The following is a 20193-nucleotide window of genomic DNA, read 5'->3' on the forward strand; positions in this document are numbered from 1 at the left end:
ATTTGTCTTTCAAATTAGTTATGTAAATTTTATTGGCCAGATAAGAAATGTCTTGAGTTTTTATTTAAAATCTATTTACATGTGATGAATAAGAATTACTTTATAAATGTTATGCTTTAAACTATTATATTACTTGTTTTGATTGTGTAAACATGATTTGGAAAACCCTGACGTTAAATCATCGTTTGAATGTCAGGCCACTCGGAAAAGTAGGGGCTTAAAATAATTGTATCCTATTATTTCTAAATTTGCGTGTTTGCTGAAATAGATGGTATTTCTTTATAAAGTCATCTATCATTACGGAAAATTATACGTTTTATCTTTTATTGACTACTTGTGATATATTGAGTAGTTAAGACATTAAAGCGTAACAAACGAACAAACTAACTTTCGCATTTATAATCAGGATATACTTGGAATATTAAAAATGTAAAGTTTCGACTTTATATATCCTCTCGAATGTAATCAAATTAAAAACTAACTTTTTGAATGAAATTTTAAATAAGTGACGGGAAGTTAATGTCTAAAAGTCGCTTAGCATTTTTTTTTAAGTAAATAAAGATAATTATATCCTATATGAAACGAGTTTCGTTACAAAAATATGTAACGTCGAATGTATTGAGATAACTCTGATTATTTTAATTAATAAGTAAAAGGTTATATTTTAAAATAAAATATGCGTATTAACTTAATTGCAAGTTATTTCATAACCCTCTTAGCATATATTAAAAGTATATAATATAACGGTAATATTTCAAATATTGTTATATTTATAGTATTCTAGCGTTTTACTCGCGCCTTCGCTCGCATGATATCAGAATTGCTGTATACCAATTTTTATAGCACTTTCTTCAAAAATGAAATATTTTCATAAAAACTTCATTCCCCGTCATCAAAAATCTTTCCTTATGGTAGCCTTCTGTGTAGAATGTTCATGTCAGTGTGTTATTCTTTAACATAATTATTAAGTTCCTTCAAATGTACGTTTTATTATCATGAATGTTGTTTATATATTCAGTCATTAAAACGTTATTTAAATTTTTTTGATACGGTGATTTTAAATATAAATATTGATATCCCACTACCGGTAAAATGGTAAAAAGCTTATTGCAGACGCTTCTTCAATAGGATAATGGATATACATGTGACAAAATTTCATCGTACTCACACACTTGCGCTATTTATAAACATAACTCTATTCCATTTAATTACTTATATCCACTTTTACTTACCAAATTTTCGATAACAAATTCGCCGGCATTCAAAACGCAATTTTTACGCGAATCCATAATTAATATCATAGATTATTCAAGATCTCGACCAATGATATCGCGTCAATTGATGTCGGTGTCAAAGTTGCTTGTTTTTTTTTTTTTTGGGAAACAAACAATTTTAAAAACACTGTAATATAAAACAAAAATCACAAATCAATCAAGTTTCCTTTTAAAGCTAATACACAAAAAAAGAAAATAACAAATTGAATTAAATTGAATTAAAATTGAAAGTAAAACAAAAATAAAAACTGCAAATACATTATCACTTTAGGCAAAAGAGTTATTTGGGTTTATTTCTCTTGTGGTTGGAATAGGCTATTTATATTTAAAAATGGAACCGGTGAAAACTAAATAGTGCTTTAAGATTTTAAACGCCATGGATTAAGCGCTGATTTAAAAGTCGCACGTTCGATCATCACCCCTGGAGCTATTGTCGTTCCCACTTCTAACACAAGTTTTACACTCAATAGGAATATTAGTAATTCCAAAGAACAGGCATCGCTATTATTCTTTGTATGATCTGTATATATATTAAAATTGAAGCGTTCAATACGTTGCGTCGTTTCCGTTATTCATCAAACAACATAATAAAATGTTAAGTTGAACAGGCACGTATCCATTTTCTCATAAATTTAAAACATTTAATTTTGTTGACGTTCAAACTTTGTGTGAAAATATATTATTTATCGGTTCTTTATGTCGGCCCCAACAGCTCTTCGTCTCGATGCTATGTCTAGTTTACGTTGGTCTGAGGCCTCGTGGCGTTCCGATGGAGATACTGTTCGAAATATAAGATGGGATAAAACAAAACCTATCATGCGTATGTATGTGTAAATACACACATAGGTTGTGTTTTGTGTTCGTGTTATATATAAGTATCCATTGTGCGGTGTTGGATGCACGAATGATTTGTGGCTGGATCCTGACTGCAATCCGACACTCGGGTCAAAGACCGGTTCGCCTTTCGGAAATATTCGCAAGATGCATGGCCGGACGAGACGCAATGACCTCATCTCTGAGTATTTTTTTATTTTTGTTCCTTTTTGTATTATTCATTTTGTGTCAGAAAAGTGATTTTGTTCGTTTTCGAAGGATCTTGAAGGATTTATTTTAATATGAATAAGCCGCTAGGAAAGTTATTCAAAATTGTAGGCATAGAGTATCCCCATCTAACTGTATTTGAAATGTAAATAATGTTCTGAGAGTGCGTACGACAGTGTCGACAATAGGCCAAGGGGTCAGGGCGACCTTTAGAGTTGCCAGCAAGCCCTTCTACCGTTAAACTATTATTATACTATTAACATTTAAATGTTCAAAAAGGTTTTTCTATGTTATTAAACTTAAATCTTAATCATTAATACACGTTAGACTTTTCATGGTGTTCTAACGTCATAATAAAAATACAGAACGTTTTTACAAACCACTCTTGAAATAATCGCAAATATAATTAAGCTAATTTACTCTGTTACACAGATTATATTCCTTTTCCCACAAAATATAACGAAAAAAAATCATACACTGACAGACTAATTTCAAAATAATTGCCCTCGAGTTACTGGAGACGTCTCACGTCATGAACATTTGCACCGAGATACAAAAAACAGCGGAGCGGAGCCTACAAAGTGCACCGCACTCCGTCTGCATTCGACTTTTTATTCTTTTTTCCCCTTTACTCTGTTACAATGTTATGGATTTCCGTTGGCAAAACCGCGTGCGTGCAACACAACTCGTTTCAATAATTTTTCTTCGAATCTTCGCTCTTGTGGAAAAATAATTGCCAGTAAGTGACACACAGTTATGTTGAATGGTTACGTATTACTTTACAAGATAACTCGTATTATATTTGTCAAAATCATTTCACAATAAATTCGTTACTTATTAGACATTATATTAAGTCTAACAATTATAATTGGATTTTGTAATGTTTTGTATGAACGATCCATGAATCATTGTCATAAAAGATATAAATATTAGCAACGTTCTCCCAGGGACCGAGTTCTGTAAACATACGCACACTTTTAAATACTTTTTCTTGGAAGCATATTGTAAAGTAAACTATGTACGTGTTTCGCGTAATGGGAGCAAGCAATATGTAGAGCGATTTGAAAGTTCCATCAGCTTTAAAATGTTCCAAGATAATGTTTCACGGTACAGTTATACACGCAAGTTATCTTCGCGAACAAGCGGATATTACCGGTGAATCTACCTAATGGATATACACCAGGTTGCGCTCCGGCGCCGATTCTCGGAAACGATCCCCACGCGGCCTTGCGATGAAACATCGAACAAATGTTTGTTTTACTTTCAAACGATTCAAAAACGGCTACCGCAAAATTTTACTGTTTGCGGGAATCGTTCGCCTCTTGTGACGTTTTGTTTGTGCGAGCTTCGTTCTGTGAACAGTTTACAGCTGGTATGACTATCAGAATTATGGGAATCTAAATATTTAGCCTTCGCCGTTTTCCTAGAGGTACTCGCTCGTGGTGAGATTTGACGTCGCGTGAATGTCATTTGAAGCCTTAGAATAACGATTTTCCCACTTGCGAGAGTTTAATAATGTAATACCCATTTCTCGGAATAGCTGACAATCGGCAGCTGCAAATGCATTGCGCCACCAGCTGCGACCCGCGACGCAACCGGCCTCTTCCCGCCACCATTGCTGTCCGCGACCGCCCGGAATCAGAATCCACTTGGCTTCCTGATTGTTAACTTTGTTTTACAAAGTTTGTTTTAAACATTTTTATCTATAATCTCTACGATCTTTATCTGAATTAATGTAAATTGTTTATACACAGAATACAACTGACGTGATAATGCGATAACATCTGTACCTATATTGTGATTACATCAAATGTAAAAAGATCGCTTAAATTTATAAAATTCGAGGAACATGTATCAGCGCTAACCTTCTAGGTTCGATTGATTGATTACTGGTGGTAGAGCTTTGTGCAAGCTCGTCTGGGTAGGTACCACCCACTCATCAGATATTCTACCGCAAAACAGCAGTACTTGGTATTGTTGTATTCCGGTTTGAAGGGTGAGTGAGCCAGTGTAATTACAGGCACAAGGGACATAACATCTTAGTTCCCAAGGTTGGTGGCGCATTGGTGATGTAAGTGATGGTTAACATTTCTTACAATGCCAATGTCTAAGGGCGTTTGGTGACCACTTAGCATCAGGTGGCCCATATGCTCGTCCGCCTTCCTATTCTATAAAAAAAAAAAAAAAAGATAAACGTATAAAATTAGAAGCACATAATACGTATGTCATCATCCACATGTGTTATCGTTACAAATGCTCCCACGATTTCAATTCTTATTGCGTGCGCGCCGCCTAGCAACCTTCTCGTTCAGGGATGACGTATATTGGCAAAAAGTTGGACATTGCGAATGAGTCACTATAAAAGGTAAACTTTTGATTACGTGTGTTGCGTAAATTGCTTAAAAGTCGATAAATATAAATACAAGTCTCAAATATTAATTAGTGACCAATATTGCTACAGTGTTTTTTGTCAGTACTTAACTGTACTACAATACACCTGTCAATATTATGACAAAATTCCTGTAAAATAAAAATAAAATAGCAAATATTGGAACAGTAAATAAGGAAAATCACAAATTTATTTATTAAAAGCTAAGTTATTACTAAAGAAACAGTACCTAACTACTACTATATTTTTTTAATAAATCGTTTATGATCACAGATTAAATATAGTTAGCTTTTATTTACAACAGTTACTATTAACCTTTCTATAAACCCTTCGATGGCTGGGGATTTTTAGCATGGAATCATGACCATGGCACCGTTTGAATTAAAAATTATTCACGTAATCACTGTGCAGTTTTTTATGTATATGTTGATGATTTTAAGAGTAAACTGTAACAAACTACTGCTTACTTCTTTTAGTTCTGTGATAATACATTAACGGACAGATAAAAAATATACATGTGTTTTCGACACAGTATCCTCATAATCATAAAAAACACGCACTTCTAAATTTTCCAAGTTATACATTTGACACGGATATTAGAAAAACATTGACAGATAAGTCAAAGCGTGGAATCTGTATTTGTCGATTTTTAATCAGGAATTATAAATTAAATTGTAAATAATTCCTAAACGTATGTAGTATAAATAAATTGTGAAATCTTTTTTTTTTTGTTTTGTTTTTAGTCTATATCGATTCTTTTGATTTCGCAACGAAGATTACATCTTAGTTTTAATTATACAGTAATTATAATTTTAACATGGCAGAATCAATAAAATCATGATATGCAAAGTGAACTCATTTTATCTTTATTTTATTAAGATTATAAATAATAAAAACAAATATAACATTAAAATATTTACCATAAATGTACACTAAAAATAATATACTATATGAGATATGAGCCAAGTTGAATTTTTTGTGTATAAATTGTTACAAAAAGTAATTAAATATTTATGTAGTTTTATTTTATTCTCTATAATTATTCAAGAGAAAATAAATTTGCCGTCGTGACATATAAAAGAACGTATTATAAATAGTTATACTTCTTTTTTAAATTGTATGTAATATAATAAATCTGTGTGTAGCGTTCATTGATTTGCTGAAATCAGATGCAATGAACGATAATTGAACAATTTAAAAAGTCTATGTATATTTTATATTTGTCTTACACTCAGTTTCTCCTCTATCAATTGAAATATTTACTATCTCGATAACATTACGTACGGTCTCCACAGACGTGTTGTCCGTGCCTTTGCCGTATCTTTTATATCGTTTTGATTAGCTTTTTTTTATTTCCAGACAGCATCGCAATCTAAATTTGAATTGCACTCTAATCAATTGACTTTTTTTATTTTATGAATTATTCATTGATTGAATGTTGTGTGCCAGTTATCTTCGCTTACAGCTTGTCAAAAAGGTCCAAGTCAGTCAGTCTACGATTAAGAATTGTTATATTTAGGAAAAGTTTTAAAAGATATTTTTCGATTTTCACGGCGATATTCTTAATTTCCTTTGATTTATTGTAAAATATCACCATTTTCATTACTTTCTTTTATTCGTTCAGGTTTAAAGATGGTGTAGCGTATCCTTGGTCTGCGGGTGTGTCCAACTTAATCCTGTATCCTGAAGCGGCGAATCAGACGCTGTACACGAGACGCGCCGCCCGCGCTGACTCCGGAAACTATACCTGCCGCCTCAGCAATGAGACGCACAGCGAGACGCATACAGTCAGATTAGATATCTTAGGTGAGTATTTATAATGACAGTCAGTAAATGTACGACCACGACTGTACAAAGACTTTCTATCTTATTAAAGATGAATGTCTGTCAGCTTGAGCTGGGTGGATATGAGCCAGAATTTATTTCCACAAATGCAAGATATTTCACAGTGTTTTCATTTTAAGTGAACGTTTAGAATAACAACCTTTAAGTTTCCCATCGCTGGACAAAGTCTTGATCTGCTCTAAGGTTTCGAGTCTACAAGACGCTACTTCAGTGTGGTTGGTGATAGAAATGCGCTAGAATTTTACCGCCAAACATTATATGATTATAGAGACAAATTAAGCACACGATGACTCAGTGATGTCTGGCCGGTTCTGATGATTTTCATTGCAATTTTAACTGAAAATTATTATACTAAAGTATTTAGAAAGTAAATCGTTTTAATTCTTTCTCAACGTTACATTGAAATCTAAATTAAGGAAAGTTACATTTTAACGCTTTCACTCGAACCAGAGAGACAATATTTAATAACCATTTTTATCGTAAATACAAGCCGAGATGGCCTAGTGGTAAGAACGCGTGAATCTTAACCGATGATCGTGGGTTCAAACCCGGGCAAGCACCACTGAATTTTCATGTGCTTAATTTGTGTTTATAATTCATCTCGTGCTTAACGGTGAAGGAAAACATCGTGAGGAAACCTGCATGTGTCTAATTTCATTGAAATTCTGCCACATGTGTATTCTACCAACCCGCATTGGAGCAGCGTGGTGGAATAAGCTCCAAACCTTCTCCTCAAAAGGGAGAGGAGGCCTTAGCCCAGCAGTGGGACATTAACAGGCTGTTACTGTTACTGTTTATCGTAAATAAATTCTCGTTTTTGTTTGTAAAAATATGAACGAAATATACGCTTGAAGCGCTTTAAATGAACGTGTTTTCACAGAAAAACCAACGGATGCGCCGAAAACAATGTTTATTTCGAAGGACCAGTGGGTGGAGGAAGGGACCGAACTCCGGCTTTTCTGCGAAGCGCTGATCGGTGAGTTTTCACTTTTACAATCGCCGAAATAAAATATTAATAACACATCTCTGACCCTTTTTAATTGACACTCATCCGCTCACGAATGTTGCCAGCAGTTTTCGTAGAAATTAGCCGGCTGTATTTTTAGCAGCTACTCATTACGTTACCAATTAAAGTGGCGAAATAGACTACGTGGGCGTGTATTATTTTATCTAATATATGTAATTATTTCATTGTATTGTTCATTTAGATATTCAATACAAACAAAAAAATGCCATCTTAATAGTTTAATTAATTAAGTTATAGCTCTTTCCCGCGACTTCGAACTTCTCTACTTCTGTGTCCTTCTTTCCGTTAAATTTGACTAACCATTCGAAAAATCGACATTTTTTAAAATTTATGATATACGCAAGGTTTTTCAAAGACAACATAACGATTTGATTTTATTTTTTATTTCTGTTAGTTTTTCTAAACTATTCACTAATTTTAGGTCGATCGTACCTGGCGGATGCTAGAAGCGACCTTCGTTGGTGGAAGGTGTGGGCAAATGGTACAGAAGGCGAGCTTTTACTTACACAGAACGAGATCAAAACTACAAGGTATGTGTCATACTCTTATTTAAGAATTTCATATTCTATATACGAAAAGTATATCATATCTCCGGGTGGTCCATTTTGCATTGAACCATTGTGGTGGTTCTCTTAACCGTCTCGTCGAGAGGAAAGGAGACCTTTCCCCAGATTTGAGTCACTTACTGTCTATTTATTTGCTTTTATATAGATAAAAAATCCTTAGTTGAGGTGGGTTGTCTCATTCTACTCTGCCAGAAACACGGCGCTGTATTAAATAGATTAAATACTGGTATTTACTCGCGACTTCACCCACCTGTTAGGGAAGGGAGGCAGGTATAAAGTAAAAAAAATAAGCCAATGTGTCCTTGGTATTCAAGCCTTTTTTTTAGAATAGGAAGGCGGACGAGCATATGGGCCACCTGATGGTAAGTGGTCACCAACGCTCTTAGACTTTGGCATTGTAAGAAATGTTAACCATCGCTTACATCATCAATGCACCACCAACCTTGGGAACTAAGATGTTATGTCTCTTGTGCCTGTAATTACGCTGGCTCACTCACCCTTAAAACCGGAACACAACAATATCAAGTACGGCCGTTTTGCGGTAAAATATCTGATGAGTGGGTGGTACCTACCCAGACGAGCTTGCACAAAGCTCTACCACCAGTAAGCTTGCTTCATACTAAATTTTATAAAAATCGGTTTAGTGGTTTAGCCGCGAAAGCGTAACAGACAAACAGCGTTACTCTCGCATTTATAATAGTCGTATAATTTGAACATAATAAATATTAATAGTTGAGGAAAAACTCAATTATAATATATTCCCTATAATTTTTGATCGTCTGAAAATACAGCGGTAACACGTGCACTGCACGTAATGTCATCTCCGTCAAGTTGATTACGGCTTGTTTCCATTAGCAAAATTACTTGATTCACTTCTGCAAAGTCAGAATTAGATTTTCCGCGTATTAGACAGACATAGTGAATTATGGTTTATTTAAATTTAACACGAAATATTGTAGGCATGTTTTATATCTGGACGAAATAAATTACTAAATTATTTTATGCCACTATTTTTGAAGTTTTATATATAATACGACATCGAACCGGATATATGAAAAAAAAAAAACTAATAATTTCGAGCATATTCGATCTGTCATTTGGATTCAGACGTTAATTAAAATTAATTAATCGTATACAGGCGGTTTTTTTACAATTATCCGGTCAATTACGTATACAGAAAATAGAATTTTTTATTTATGTAATTAATAAGATTTGCCAATAGTCCACTAATTATTATTTAATGTATAAAAAGTTTTAACTGTTACGTCACTGACAAGTCAAGTATGTTCCGCAATGATTGATTGGATAAAACGGGTGAGTGCAGATTCAGTTCAAAGGGTTGTTTTGAAGGATTGACATGGTTTTAAAACGATTGATTAATAAAGTTTAGCGTTTTTATTATTTGTATCTATGTGTATATAAATAGGCAACGATATAACAGTTTAGTGCCTATTAATAATTTAGTTTTCTATTTGTCAACCGAAGTTTTTGGTTTGTTATCTGTTAATGAACTTTAGTGTATTAAATAAAATTTTTTGGATATAAGATTGACAAACATTAGCTACATTACATTTTTCCCGTGATAAGTTGAAAATAATTAATAGATAATATACAAATATAAAATGACAATTTAATTAATATATAAAACGTGTCAAAGACATGTAACGGCAAAGAACGAGTGTATTATTTGATCATTTCATTTTTAAAGTAAAAGAAAACCTTGGAATTAGAATTGTTGACAGGATTTCCTAAATTGATATGCAACTAATTAATTGTAATGTCATAAAAAGGTTATATTTGATTTTATACCTTTTCAATTATATATAAATGTTATTTAAAGTCTGTTTAGTTAAACAATACTGTGTCTTCTCTTTGATGTCAAATCAATGATAATGTGGTAAATCAGTGTTAAACTATGCGAAATGTTTATAAGTAACTTAGACACTTAATTAAAAAAAAATGAACTAAAGAGTTATTATATTTTCAGAGAGGACGTGAAAGACATAATCGGTTCCTACCTCAGCATAAAGCGGGTGTCCGCGCAGGACTACGGCACGTACGTGTGCGTCGTGCACAGTAATGACGTCGTCTCTAGAAACTACGTCACCGTGCATTACAAACGTAAGGAAATATAAAAAAATATATTATCAAATCTTTTACGTAATTTTGCCTTCGAATTTGCTTAATATTTTATCATAAACTATACTACAAATAGATTTAATTTTAAACAACCCTATGTTTTGTATTTTTTTTAATTATCGTTAATTTCTCTCAATTTGAGTTTTTAAGTTTGAAAAATTTAACGTATTTGTCACTTCGGATCAGTCTTCCCAAACGAGTTTTACTAAATATTTTAATGAAATATTGACCAACATATTGTTTGGTGTGCGCGCGCAGACAGCTCCGCGACGGGCGAGGCGCCGTGGTGCGGCGGCGCGGAGGTCCCGTGGCGCGCGCTGGCGCTGGGCGGCGCGGCGGGCGCGCTGCTGCTGCTGTCGGTGCTGGCGTGCCACCGCCGCTGCACGCCGCGCCTGCTGCTCGCCGCGCGACACGCCCGCGCGCGCGCCGCCACCGCCGCGCACCGCGCCAGAGGTACCGCACACACGCACACCGCACACCGCACACCGCACACGTGGTCTGACACATGCTAGAGATTGATAGTAGAGCTGTAGATCCCGACTTCCTCGATGCTCTTCACAGAATTAACGTTGTCTCTATTTTGTCTGCTCACTTAGGGGGGGCGGAGGCAGATGGGTCGAGCTCGCTCAAGACTCCTTTTGGCCCACCTCAGAATTAAAGTAAATCACTTACTAAAAACAATATGTCTCCGTCTTCTATCTATGATCTGTTTTTCCGATAAGTAATTTTCAATAAACCTTGTGATAATTTAAGGATTTGGTCGACAGTGTTGCCGATTTCGCCGATCACAATCTCCTATTCCAAACTGATATAACTCACAGACTTGCCTGTTGCCGCCCTTTTTAAGCAAGAGTAATAGATGAAAATATTTTTGTTACCATCAGGTCGTATCAGCTTAGAGATTATGTACAGCAGAATCGGTGGCGTCGATTTACACCAAAGTTTAAAAATCTACAAGTCAAAGAAAAGCTTGATACGTTTCACTACTTGAATTCGTAATGCAACCGTGTGTATTGTTGTCAGTGCTAGAGAAGGAGTTCGACGTGGTGGTGAGCTGGACGGCGGTGGACGGCGAGCTGGTGCGCGGTGCGCTGCTGCCCACGCTGGCCATCAAGTACAAGTACCGCGTGCACGCCGTCACGCTGTCCACGCAGCCCGACCACTGTAAGTATCGCACTACACGGCATAACTGAGATTAGCCAACATCTTATAGTGTACGATATGCACGTAGTGCGACACGACGGCATTACTTTGCAAACTGTACAGAGATTAACAAAGGAAGTCGCAAATAATATCAGTACGGTTCCAAGAAAGCGACGAACGAACGGCTTTCGAGAAAATTTAAAAAAAATGGAAAAGCATAGATTTTATAACAATACATGAAAATCGGTAACATGCTATCAATAATATAATATAATAGTGCGTGCAGCTTCGCGTTTTGGATAGAACGAGGTTAAGACGTACTGAATTTCACATATATATATATACGCAATACAATATATGATATATTACAATATATATATATTTATACAAAATATAGTCTTTACTAAAAGAATAACATGCAACTTATACATTTTAAATGATTTCATCCTCAGGGTACAGTGAGCTGGTCGGCGAGGTGACCCGTGGCCGCTCGCTGGTGGCGGTGCTCTCTCCCGCTCAGTACACTCCGCAGCAGCTGCTCACTGCGCTGAGACAATTGCGAGCCCTACCAGTGCCCCCTGTCGTCGTTCTGCTGCAGGTTTGTTCTAATAATTATTAAGATTCGTTGAATTTCAATTGCAAGGCATTTTCTATGTATTTTCTTCTTTCTAGCACAAGATAAAATGTTATAAGGTTTCTTGGATATCTTAAAAAAGTTAGAATAAATTGGAAGCTTCTTATATATTTATTTCGATCGTTCTTACCAAGAAAATATTATAATGGTAAATGGAGTACAGATAAACAAATCTTAAGAAAGTTTCATATTCCGTGTGATTTGTTGTCTTTGATTAATATATCTTTATCTATAATATTGCATTTAATACATAAGTATGTATTAGTAAAATTGATGAAACTATGAAGTTACTTCAATTTAGAAATCTTTATATATTTATTTTACACTTTTATTTAGGAATTCATTTTAATATATGATAATTTATTATAGTGATAAATTAAGATATGTAACTATTATTGTCACTTAACATAAGTTGCTAATAAACAGGAGTTGTAAAAATTAGACAATGTTTTGACTTCTATTCTCGACCGCCAAAAACAACAGAAAGAGAACAATCGAAATGCATCTATTTATCCAGTACGAATTTTTTAATCGTACGACTGATACTCTCATTTATATAATAGTTTAGTATTCGTTTAACTCTCAATGTCGAGTCGTTAAATAAGCAAGCGTGTCAATAATTTTCTCTCTAAGTTGGCCTTCCCGTCGATTTTTTCTTTCTTACATTTTTATTGAAGGCTTTCGTGGCCAGTAAGTAGATTTACAAATTTTTTTTTAAATGTATTGATACACTTAAGATTTGTAGGCTCATTTATATTAAATAAATAAATGATGGATCATGTTATGAGCAGGATCTGCCAAAGCTGAAGCGCGAGGCGAAGGACGCGGGGGAGAGCCTGGTGGAGGTGCTGCGGCGCACGCGGCTCGTGGCGTGGCGACACGTGCACGAGCGCGCCTTCTGGACCGCGCTGCGCCTCGCGCTGCCGCTGCCGCCGCCCGCGCACCCGCAGCCGCACGCCGCGCTCGCACGGGAGGTACTGCGTACTGACTCACTCTTGTCCCTTGTCCGATTGCAATTGACACAGCATCATTCTTCGTGACGACACGAAATAAAAATATAGTCAAATTAGATCCGCCATACATCTGAATACGTTAGTTTAAAAAAAAAAAGAGTAACTACCAAGTTTCTTGTCGTCGTCGGTTCTTCTCGGTAGAGTATACGTTCCGAACCGGTGGGAGCGCTTGACGATTCAAAAGTACTTGTGAAATTCGTTTTAATTCTATTCCATTAACGAAATGTTATTTAATATAATAATAATAATATCCTGGGACATTTTTCACAGACGGCCATCCGATCCCAAATTAAGCTTGTACAGAGCTTGCCCTATGGAAACCAGACAACTGATATACTACATATACTATTTATCTTTTGTAAATACATACTTATATAGATAATTACACCCAGACTCAGGACAAACAGACATGAACATGCACACAAATATCTGTCCTGGGTCCATCCACCAACCACGCTAACCGACTCGTTAAAATTATTTAATATGTTTATGTGTTTTCAGGAAAAATCGAAGACGATTGAATCGGAGGAGAGCAAAAATTCTCGTTCGGGAAGTCTGACGGCGCTCGTGTGAAACACCGCGGCGAAGACTTCGTCCCAGACTCGTGCACAGCTCTGTAAAGAAACGAGGCAGTTATGAAATGTGTATAAAATAGTGATAGTGTGTGACACTGGACAAGAGTACGTTGCGTGGTTTTCATAATGAACATCTGTGCCGCCAATAGTATGAAGACTGTGAGTAGATATTAGTTATAGAAACTTTTTGATCACATTAATTGTATTTTTAGTTAGTTATGTAAATTGACTTGAAATCTGTATACAGTTTTCTAAGATCTCAGTATCTTCTTCTCTCATACTTACGAACTACTTTCCATTCTCTTTCTCTTTCTTGTGCCAAAGGGAAATTGCAAACATGACAATTAATATTTAAATGTTTGGTTGTATTTTATTTATTTTATTTATGTTTATGCATAATTTTACTATCGTAAAGAAAATGAGTATTAATTTAATAAGTTTTTCTGTCCATTTCGTATTTCCTAGTATCGTTAATTTTTAATTTAATTTCTTATATAATGTCCAAAATTTAAAAAAAAAACGTGACGGTTTTGAGGTCTGTGATAATCGATACGTAGAATAGACAGCAGTGTGTGAAGTCGTTGTTCTATATTTAAAAATATAATCTATGTTACCGGATAATTTTAAGCACCGTCCGCTTATAATAATAAAACAAATCTAGCCAGATTGTAAACTGTCGAAAATTTATGTACGACGCATATTGTTTTTTTTATACAACGGATCAATTTCAGTTAAATTATAAACACACTTACCTTTTTTTATCGATGGAAAAACGCGTTACGCGTTTCCCCCACGGGAACAATGGGGGGGTATGTGGGGCTCGCCGGTGTCTAAGGCGCCGAGTGCGCCCCGAACATCGGAATACCCACTAAAAAACCAGCGGTACCCTTTCCGTCTTGACGAGGAGCGCCACGGTATCGCTTTCACATGCTACCGTGACGCTCTGATGCATAAACACACTGACCTAACTTAACCTGATTAGATTATAGACTGTCGATATTATGTACGTTTTATTGTAAATTGAATCGGTTAACAATTTTTCAACCGTTAACAATCTGTCTTAATTGATTCCATCCTAACGGTCCTTTTAATTTAACGGTAATATAAATATACACTAGAAAATCTTAAAGAATATATAAACTTTAATATATTACAACACTTAAGCTATCACGCAGTTGGTCGTTTCTAGAGGAAAACTACTTTTATATAATAATAATAATAATCGAATTTTGTAAATCTTTAAATTAATTTAAACGACTGAATTATATTATGTATAATTATTATCTTTATAATGAAAGTCCTCCATTGAAATTTTGTAAAGGCTGTTATAGCATTTTAATTTAATACTGTCTAATTTTAAACAATAAATATTACTTCTAAACACACTGCCGTTTCGAAGTCTTGCATGTGTTTGTTTGACTGTAAATTGTTGCATAGTATTTTCCCACATTATAATGTGTATAGTTTGTAGGACCAGTAGTTCATCTCTTGTAGTATTATATACTCATTACATTCCAGATTTTTTTACAATAATCTTAAGCTAATATAAACTTATTGTATAAAATTATATAAACTTCAAAATAAAATGATAAAAAGCTATTTTTTGTTTCATTTGTAAAGTTTAATCTTTATTTTTGGTTCATATTATACGATAATATGTATACTTGTTGGTATAAAATATATATGATGTGTCTTTTATTTATTTCTTTAGAATCTCTTATATCTTTAACGACTAAACTGCAAACTAAAATCAGTAGACCTACTCTAGTTACTTATTAAGCAACTAAAGTTAGCATCGAAAATAGTTATTATTGAAAGGGTTCTTTTTACTTTTGTGTTTGCAACGCGTTAGTCTTTAAGTTAAGTCTGCTGTCAGTTGTCTCATTTAAGCAGTGCGTTTAGAAAGGCTTGAACTTAATTAAATAAAAAATCTTTAGACCCCCTATTAAGGGGGAGGAGTCCCTCTTAATTCGACACTATTTAAGTCTAAAATGATAGTTCGCAGGTGATTAAGCTTTAATCATGAATATCTCGTTAACCATAGATTTCCGCGTGAGGGAGTGGTACAGGGGGTTTGTAAACCCCTCCCGATTGCACCGACGTGCAGGATGTAAAGGAAAAACCTGTGTCTCAAGGCCAGACCTTCAGCCGCAAACTACCTTCAGCTCCATTTTATTTAAAACTTTATTGACCACCACAATATGTAGTTGGAACAAAAGGCGGCCTTTTAGCTGTCAAAAACGACACGAAGACATCAAAAAAGAAGTTATTTCCATTCTCACTAAGGAACCAGTTTGGTCTAGTGGCTTGATATAAGGCCGCAGACCCGGAGGTCTTGGGTTCAATTCCCAGGTCGGGCTAATAAAAAGTTATTGGGTTTTCTGTCAGAAAATTCTCAGTAGCAGCCCGGAGTCTGGAAGTTGGAAGCATATACACTCCCGTGCCTCGGAAAGCACGTAAAGTCGTTGGTCCTGCGCCTGAACTCTTTCCGGGCGTGTCGGATTGTTTATAGTAAAGGTAAAGATTTAGCAAATGCAGATTTATATCGCGGAATCATCCAACATCTGTTTATTTTAAAGCTAATATAAAATCAAAAATAAATCCAACTTAGACCAACAGAAAACAGTTATCATGAGCGAACTTTAGAACTAGCTGAATAAAAACGTGACTGAAATTTCTAAGGTAGTTTCTTATTTAAAAAACGGACGGTTAATCGAAGACATATTATATATATATATATTATATATATATATATATATATATATATATATATATATATATATATATATATATTATAGTATATATATATATTATATATATATATTATATACTACCTAGAGAATTAATAATTAAGATGGCCAGTTGTCAGTAACTTTCATAAATCACTTATTCACTTCGGATATAATTAATCCTTAGAGAAGCTTATGTTGTCTATTGGTTCGAGGGTATTCGACGTTTGGGATTAAAAAGCGTGATAATGTTATTTAAAAGATTACAGACAAAATAAAACACTAGGTTAGCAAATATAAAAATTGTATTTCGTTGTAATAATGATCTAACAATTTCTCATTAAAAATAAGTTTTATAAGTAGCCAGGCACTGGACACATTATAATCAATATCACACATATTACTCTTTAGTAACATTAGGAATCACCCTGCGAAACTTTAACAATAACTTAAAGTTTCTCACAGATCAAAACCTACTTCATCAACGGTAACCAAAAATCACAAAAATTTCAACATTATTGTTATAAGTACATTATAATAATTAAATCATAGCACATGATTACGTGACGCAATCCTGATAATAAGTAAAGAGTTAATTTGATTTGATCACATTTAAGTACACAAACCGTACTTGCATATAAAAAGCCTTATCGAGATTACTAGTGCTAATTTACCCAATTTAAAGAGAAACATACGAGTTGCTATAATCTTCGATATTGTTTATATTCTATTAAATTGTTAGAAAACAAACGCTGAATAATTTCATGCGTGCCAAGTACTACAACCGTTTCCGGAATCCTGAAATTCAATTAACCCCAATAAACATATTACGAGTTTATAGCATTGTATCCTCTCTTCAACCTTGGATAAACTATATGTAAAAATATGTTATTCGCTGTATTATAATAATTAATTATTCGGTATAATAATAATTTATATCAGGAACATTATTCTCAAGTCTTTTGAGCGTTATAAAAGCTCAAAATTTGATTAAGATTCGTCTAATTTAGCGTTTTAACGGCACAAACAATTTCGTTTCTATATACTCACATAATATTAATTTATATTCTATTCTTAACAATAATAAGATCCATTAAATATAACCTATAATGATTTAGGAGTTGTTTGTTTTAAAAAAATATATATTTAAATTGGTTAATATAATGCATTAAGTATCAACCCCTAATTAACCATAGGTTAAAATTATGTAAACGACATTTTAACCACAATACATTTTGTGAAGCATAATCTCATACGACTTAGATCTTTCAATATTATATAATCTAACATTAATTAAGTAAATAATCATTCTAATTTTCTACAATTTAGGAAGCATCATTCCTTTTCTTCTGTTTCTTGTGAGTGCTTTTTTTTGTACGCCTGAAACAAAATAAAAGCGGGTTTTTAATATTCATATAACGGGGCAACAACTGTTTATGTATGTCTCTCTGAAAAATGGGCTGAAACCTGTAATCGAAAAATATTATCTAAACCTCAGAAGTAGTACTGATGTAATTATTTAGTACTTTTATACAAATAAAAAAAAAACAGTATAATTTTTTCGCCAGCTCCCATATAGACAGAGATATGTTGATTCAATATTAAAACTTACTTGTAGTGCAACTCTAGCGAGAGTCTCGGCCATGGCCCGGCCGGTCTGGTCCACCATGCCGCGCAGCACTCCGCCCTCCTTCTGCAGCAACATGTGCGGGTGGTCGAACTCTACCATCTGACCCGCGTCCATAACCAGTACCTAATAAACAAACATCACCTATAATATGATAATGATGTCCTCCTAACCGATTTCGGCCACGGCGGCCCATCTCAAGAGAGATTAGCCAACTGCATAGTACATATAGTACACAAGTGTGTGCGCAAACATAGGTGCACTCTCGACACGATCGGAGAGTTCAGACGCAGGACCGACGGCTTCACGTGCTTTTAGAGGCACGGGAGTGGACGTCCAACTTCCGGACTCCGGACTGCTACTGAGATTCTTCGACAGAAAAAGCCAATCACATTTTATTGGTCTATACGTAAGTCTTTAATTTGTTAAGACGATTTATTTTATTGATGATGATATAGTTAATCATTCGAAAAGTATATTCAAGAGTTGTGAACAGCAGTACTTGGTATTATTGTGTTCCGGTTTGAAGGGTGAGTGAGCCAGTGTAATTACAGGCACAAGGGACATAACATCTTAGTTCCCAAGGTTGATGGCGCATTGGTGATGTAAGCGATGGTTAACATTTCTTACAACGCCATTGTCTATGGGCGTTGGTGACCACTTACCATCAGGTGGCCCATATGCTCGTCCGCCTTCCTATTCTATAAAAAAAAAGTTTTGTTTGTACGTCTGTATTTTATTGAAGTAGAAAGAACTGAAACACATTGTATAATATCTGTATATTATTTGTCAACAAATAGTGTAAACGAGAAATGTAAATGTTTTACCTTATCGGAATCCATGACAGTGTGTAATCTGTGAGCGATGGTAAGTACAGTGCAGTCCGCGAATTTGTTCCTTATTGTTGTTTGGATCAAAGCATCCGTTCTGTGGAAGATCAAAAGAACCATTAAAATGATATTATTTATTAAAAGTTTATTTATATCTTACTTCGTATATTTGTTAAAAAAAACTTTATTCGCTATATTTTCTTTTCCCCGGGTTTCTTCGGCGAAGCGGGGCTGCAGCGGCCTCCCATTACATCGTCTGGTAACGACATCCACCAGTAAGCAACTACGTTAACCTGAACGAGAGCGTGCATTGCTTTCTCTTAACCCAGCGACACAAGTGGGGACGTACTGTCTTCAGTCTCGCCAGACCCACCAGGGGGCTAGCTGGGCTAGAGCTCTGATCCTTCCAACCTCCACCGACCCTGGACGATAGTAGTAGTGGGCCTGCACCTTAATCAACGTCGGTGATACTCGTCCCTCGAGGACTTTCACTCCCGGAGGTACCCGGCCTCTAACAGTCTTCTCATATAGCTCGGCAGCCCATGATATCAGAGCTCGGCACCCCATGGTACCCCTGATTGTCTCGAATCAAAGACTGTTAAAGGCGTTTGCAACGTCTAACGATATCGCTAAGACCACCTGCCCCTGGGCCACCACTTCAGGGCGCCCAGCGTGTCGATCGTTGAACGGCCCGCTCTGAACTCGAACTGAGCCTCTGAGAGACCCGAACCGACCCAGTGGTGTTTAACGAGACGGACTGCGCTCATTTCGATCATTTGTATTGGCTTCCATCGTTCATACTGGCAGTGGTCCGGCTGCCAGGGACCACCATCCTTGCCGGCCTCTCCGCAAACGGTGCAGTGTAGCTTGCCTGTTCAGCCAGAGGATTTGTGGCCGTCGGAACTGCAGCGGTAGCAGAAGTCTTCGCTTAATCTCCGAAGGGCAGAGCACTCTCGTGTGGTCAAGGCCCATGCACCTGAAGCAGCTCAACGGTCGTTGCTCCAGGATCGTGATCCTCGGCACCTCTTTGACGATCGGCCAAGTTTTTCCTCGCCGTGAAGAGACAGCTGCGAAGAGCCGCTCTAAGGAGACGGAGTCGTCGAGGCCCGTGACCCTCAGGTGTTACCACGATCCCATCTAAGTCTGTGTGGAGCTTGGCTGCCAACTTTTCTGCCTGCTCCGCTTGGGCCCTCGGCAACTCGAGGATCCTGGCCCGTCACCGAACGACGGACTTTAAGGCCGCCGCTTATTCCCAGATCCTAGTCCTTCACTCCATGCTCAGCTCGATCCAGGATTTGAGCGTATGTCACGCCCTTTTCCTCCGGTTGCATATCCCTAATTGAACTCCGGGTAGCCTACCC

The 20193-nt window shown here is 35.9% G+C and overlaps 2 protein-coding genes across 5 annotated transcripts in view; one reads left to right on the plus strand and one right to left on the minus strand.

Annotated features, from left to right (window-relative positions):
• The window catches only part of LOC126778664 (uncharacterized), a 39228-nt gene extending 23983 nt beyond the window's left edge, over positions 1 to 15245 (plus strand). Inside the window, exons 3-11 of one of the 2 annotated variants that reach the window (XM_050502310.1) lie at positions 6329 to 6510; positions 7430 to 7525; positions 7998 to 8106; positions 10130 to 10263; positions 10540 to 10734; positions 11305 to 11445; positions 11877 to 12022; positions 12850 to 13032; positions 13573 to 15245. In XM_050502310.1, coding sequence (XP_050358267.1) covers positions 6329 to 6510; positions 7430 to 7525; positions 7998 to 8106; positions 10130 to 10263; positions 10540 to 10734; positions 11305 to 11445; positions 11877 to 12022; positions 12850 to 13032; positions 13573 to 13644 — 1258 coding nt within the window. In that variant the 3' untranslated portion in view covers positions 13645 to 15245. Of the gene's footprint in view, positions 1 to 6328; positions 6511 to 7429; positions 7526 to 7997; positions 8107 to 10129; positions 10264 to 10539; positions 10735 to 11304; positions 11446 to 11876; positions 12023 to 12849; positions 13033 to 13570 lie in introns of both variants that reach the window. The other variant, XM_050502311.1, reaches the window with a different exon arrangement.
• A 1417-nt stretch (positions 15246 to 16662) lies between these two features.
• The window catches only part of LOC126778469 (ATP-binding cassette sub-family C member 4-like), a 36361-nt gene continuing 32830 nt past the window's right edge, over positions 16663 to 20193 (minus strand). For all 3 annotated transcript variants that reach the window (XM_050502069.1, XM_050502053.1, XM_050502060.1), the window contains exons 25-27: positions 18830 to 18929; positions 17988 to 18128; positions 16663 to 17755 (exon numbers count right to left, since the gene is read on the minus strand). In XM_050502069.1, coding sequence (XP_050358026.1) covers positions 17711 to 17755; positions 17988 to 18128; positions 18830 to 18929 — 286 coding nt within the window. In that variant the 3' untranslated portion in view covers positions 16663 to 17710. The remainder of the gene's footprint in view (positions 17756 to 17987; positions 18129 to 18829; positions 18930 to 20193) is intronic.

This window comes from Nymphalis io, chromosome 2, assembly GCF_905147045.1.
Source record: "Nymphalis io chromosome 2, ilAglIoxx1.1, whole genome shotgun sequence".
NCBI classification, from domain to species: Eukaryota; Metazoa; Arthropoda; class Insecta; order Lepidoptera; family Nymphalidae; genus Nymphalis; species Nymphalis io.